General features: G+C 35.4%; 1 protein-coding gene across 1 annotated transcript in view; it reads right to left on the bottom strand.

The window, feature by feature from the left end:
- Window positions 1–4,944, bottom strand: part of CFH (complement factor H) — an 82,241-nt gene that overhangs the window by 27,687 nt on the left and 49,610 nt on the right. The window contains exons 11-12 of the mRNA XM_008591088.1: window positions 1,408–1,584; window positions 421–603 (exon numbers count right to left, since the gene is read on the bottom strand). Of these exons, the coding sequence (XP_008589310.1) occupies window positions 421–603; window positions 1,408–1,584 (360 nt within the window). The remainder of the gene's footprint in view (window positions 1–420; window positions 604–1,407; window positions 1,585–4,944) is intronic.

The following is a 4,944-nucleotide window of genomic DNA, read 5'->3' as shown; positions in this document are numbered from 1 at the left end:
ATTTTATCAATATACAATGTGGTTGATTATTGTGGTCCACAACCAAAACCTTCCCCCCCCCCCCCCCAACAACCTCATATCTGTTCACTTGAATCAACTTCAAGGAATTGTAATTGTTGTGTCTTCTTCCCTCCCCCGCTCCCAGCTTATTTGTGTATTTATTTATTTATTTATTTTTAGCTCCCACAAATGAGTGAGAACATGTGATATTTCCCTTTCTGTGAAAAATATGAAACTTTGTTAAACGTCAATTTGAGAAGTGTATTCTCACCAACATATGTTCAAGTTCAAGTCTATCTCCACATGTACTTTCCTCTTCATGTAAGTTTTAGAAAAATGTATTTATTCTTAAAACGTAATTTATATATGAGTACAAAAAATGTTGATTTAAGTTTGAATATTAATATTTTTATATATTACCAATGCATATCGGCAACGTTGTCCACTTTCCATCAACACATTGAATTTTATTGGGCCCCCTCATCAGAGATCTAGGATTGCAGCCATATTCCACCACATCATTATGCTGATACTCTTCTTTATTTGCTTCCATTATTTTCCCATTGGGGAGTTGAGGAGGTGGACCACACGACTGTACTTGATCTACGGTAGAAATACTGTATAAATAATGGTTACCTTGTCCACAATTTTAAAATCCTGTGAAATGAAGAGACTTTTTAATTTTATTTATTATTTATTACATAATTTACTACAGTGTTCTTAAACAATGAAAAAAAGAAATGTGTTTACACTGAATTCATATTTCACAGCTGTATTACTTACACAAAAATAGCTTATTGAGGTATATTTAAGGTATTAAAATATGTATAATAATCTAGATATTGTAAAGATGCATGCAATTCAATTAGCAAAATGTGGTTGGGTAATTTATGTCAATTTTTATATTCCATGAAACATTTTATCATAACTTTTTGAAAAGTATTATCACTGAGGTAAGCATTTGATCAATGTATTTTAACTTTTATTAACTGATATGTGTGATTGTATTAACTATAAGCTGCTTAAGTATTGTTTAGACACACTCAATGAAACTTGAAGTAAAATCCATGGCATATAAAATGTCCATTGTTAATGGTGGCACTGTAGGAAAAACAAGCAGTAACAAAAGTTCCTCCAGTCCCTGACACCATATGTATCTATGCATATTTCCAATACAGATCTCTTTGGCAGCTGGCAGGTATGGGGATCTCAACGCTCAGTGTTGGTATTATTCCAATACATATTTCTATCTCCCAATAAATGTCCTTCACAGGTATATTTCTGACTTAATGCATTAGATTGCAGGCACATTGGAAGCCCACAGAAAATTGAGAAATTTTGAGAAAATAAAAAGTTGATATTCAAAATTCTAATTCTTGTTTCAGCAATTGTAAGATAAATATTCACCTTTACATGTTGGGAGCTGAGGAGACCAGCCAAAGTGGTAGCACTGAATTGAATCTGGTCCAACTCTTTTACGTCTCCAACTGCAGGAAAATTTCAACACATCCCCAACTTTATATGTCTCTCTCTTGGGATTAGGATGTAAGTTGTTTTCTATTTCAGGAATAACGCATTTTCTTTCTAAAAACAAACAGAAAAAAAGGTAAAATAGTTTAATGAGAATAATCATAGTTAATCATTGCCAAAGTAAATTTTATATGTGTGCTATAAAAATGAAGTAGGTACTGGGTGATGCATATACAAAGGGGCATAAGATACATCCTCTTCCTTGAAAAAATGTTGCATATAAGGTTTTACACATCCTCAAATTTCATAAGGGACATTCTGAGCTATATAATGGTACTGAATAGCAATATGTCCATCCTGAAAATTAATGTATAAATTCAACTTGTTTACAATGGATTTGGTTTCATCACTGACATTCATGAAATTATGTTACATTTTTTGTACTCTAAACATAAAATTATTTTCTCATTAAAAAGATAATGCTACAATTTTTAAATTGCACATATACATAAAAATTGGTATTTTTGTTTAATATACTTTGGGAAACAACATACAAAAAAAGCATTCCTAATGCATTTTGAGTTAAAGGAACATTTTTAAAAATCACATGATTATTGATTATGTATATTTATGGGGTACAAAACTTACCTTCACCACCTGAGCCCTGGATGTGATAGTGAGGTCTATAGTATCATGATGGCCATTACCAAAAATTGCTATTGTTGCCCCATCCCCCTCCCAAATAATCCCTGACCTTCCTCCCCCCCACCCACCCCCACTACTGCATGCAATCCTAGGTGTGCCCTCTCCCTCTGCAGGTCCAACACACCACTGTGATCTTTCTTTCCTTCCTTCCTTCTCCCTTAGCTCCCAGTTATGAATGAGGACTTGTGGTATTTTTCCCTCTGTGCCTGGGCTTATTTCATTAACATAATTTTCTCCAAGTTCATCCATGTTGCTGTGAATGGCAGAATTTTGTTCCTTTTTATGGCTAAGTAGTATTCCATGGTGTGTATATACCACATTTTCCTTATCCAGTCATCTGTCAGTGAATATTTAGGCTGGTTCCATATCTTGGCTGTTGTAAATAGGGCTAAGATGAACATGGGAGTACAGGTATCCCTTAGACCTGATGATTTCCATTCCTTTGGGTATATACCTAGACGTGGGATTGCTGGATCATATAGTAGATCTACCTGTAGTTCTTTGAGAAATCTACATACTGTTTTCCATAGTGGTTTTAATAATTTACAGTCCCACCAACAGTGTTGGAGTGCTCCCTTCTCACCACATTCTCACCAGCATTTGTTATTCTGTCGTTTTGATTATAGCCAGTCTAACTGGGGTGAGGTGATATCTCAATGTGGTTTCAATGTGCATTTCCCTGATAATTAGTAGTAATGCTGAAAATTTTTTAAAGTGCCTGTTGGCCATTTGTACATCTTCCCTTGAAAAATGTCTGTTCAGCTCCTTTGCCCATTTTTAAATTGGTTTCTTTATTTTTTACTGTATAGTTGCTGGAGTTCTTTGTATATTCTGGATATTAATCCCTTGCCATATAATAGTTTGTGAATATTTTCTCCCATTCTGTAGGTTGTTTCACTCTGTTGATTATTTCCTTTGCTGTGCAGAAGGGTTTTAGTTTGATATAATCCCTTTTTTTTTTTTCTGTTGTTGCTTGTGCTTTTGGGCTCTTGTTCAAAAAGTCTTTGCCCAGTCCTACTTCCTGAAGTGTTTCCCTTATATTTTCCTTTAGTAGTTTTATAGTTTCAGGTCCTATACTTAAATTTTTAATTCATTTTGAGTTGACTTTGGTATAAGGTAGGACACATAGGTCTAGTTTCAATCTTCTACAGATGCAATTTTCTGAGCATCTTGTTTCAATCTTCCACATATGCACTCAATTTTCCCAGCATCATTTATTGAAAAGGCAGACTTTTCCCCAATGTATGTTTTTGTTGCCTTTGTCAAATACCAGTTGGCTGTAAGTCTGTGAATTGATTTCTGGGTACTCTATTCTGTTCCACTGGTTCAGGTATCTACTTTTTTTTTTTTTTTTTTTAAGTCAACAACTTCTCTTCATTTTTTATTTTTATTTTTTAATTTTATTTTGTTGATATACAATGTGGTTGATTATTGTTGCCCCTTACTAAAACCTCCCTCCCTCCTCCCTTTCCTCCCGCCCACTCAGCAATGTCCTTTCCATTTGCTTGTCAAATCAACTTCAAGTAATTGTAGTTATTATATCTTCTTCCCCCACCCCCCGGGTTTTTTTTTTTTGTGTGTGTGTGTGTGTGTGTGTGTGTGTGCGTGTAAATTTATTTATTAATTGTGTGTGTGAGTGAATTTATTTATTTATTTTTAGCTCCCACCAATAAGTGAGAACATGTGGTGTTTCTCTTTCTGTGTCTGACTCGTTTCACTTAATATAATTCTCTCAAGGTCCATCCATGTTGTTGCAAATGGCAGTATTTCATTCGTTTTTATAGCTGAGTAGTATTTCATTGTGTACATGTACCACATTTTCCGTATCCACTCATCCGATTATGGCCATTTGGGCTGGTTCCAACTCTTGGCTATTATTAAGAGTGCTGCAATGAACATTGGGAAACAGGTACACCTTCGACTTGATGATTTCCATTCCTCTGAGTATATTCCCAGCAGTGGGATAGCTGGGTCATACGGTAGATCTACCCACAATTGTTTGAGGAACCTCCATACCATTTTCCATAGAGGCTGCACCATTTTGCAGTCCCACCAACAATGTATGAGAGTTCCTTTTTCTCCGCAACCTCGCCAGCATTTATTGTTCAGAGTCTTTTGGATTTTAGCCATCCTAACTGGGGTGAGATGGTATCTCAGTGTGGTTTTGATTGGCATTTCCCGGATGCTGAGTTATGTTGAACATTTTTTCATATGTTTGTTGGCCATTTGTATATCTTCCTTAGAGAAAGGCCTACTTAGCTCATTTGCCCATTTTTTACCTATTTCCTGAAGTGTTTCTCCTATGTTTTCTTTAAGAAGTTTTATTGCTTCAGGGTGTATAATTAAATCCTTAATCCATTTTGAGTTGATTTTAGTATATGGTGAGAGGTGTGGGACTAGTTTCATTCTCCTGCATATGGATATCCAGTTATCCCAGCACAATTTGCTGAAGAGGCAGTCCCATCCCCAGTGAATAGGCTTGGTGCCTTTGTCAAAGATCAGGTGGCGGTAAGTGTGTGGGTTGATTTCTGGATTCTCTATTCTATTCCATTGATCAGTGTGTCTGTTTTTATGCCAGTACCATACTGTTTTGGTTATTATAGCTTTGTAGTATAGCTTAAAGTTGGGTAGTGTTATGCCTCCAGCTTTATTTATTTTGCTCAGTATTGCTTTGGCTACGCGTGTTCTTTTGTTATTCCATATAAATGTCTGGATAGTTCTTTCCATTTCTGAGAAAAATGTCTTTGGAATTTTGATGTTGATTGCATT

Source organism: Galeopterus variegatus, unplaced genomic scaffold (assembly GCF_000696425.1).
Source record: "Galeopterus variegatus unplaced genomic scaffold, G_variegatus-3.0.2 Scaffold6618, whole genome shotgun sequence".
Lineage (NCBI taxonomy): Eukaryota > Metazoa > Chordata > Mammalia > Dermoptera > Cynocephalidae > Galeopterus > Galeopterus variegatus.
Note: the sequence above shows the minus strand (reverse complement) of the source record. Positions and strands in the feature narration are given on the sequence as shown.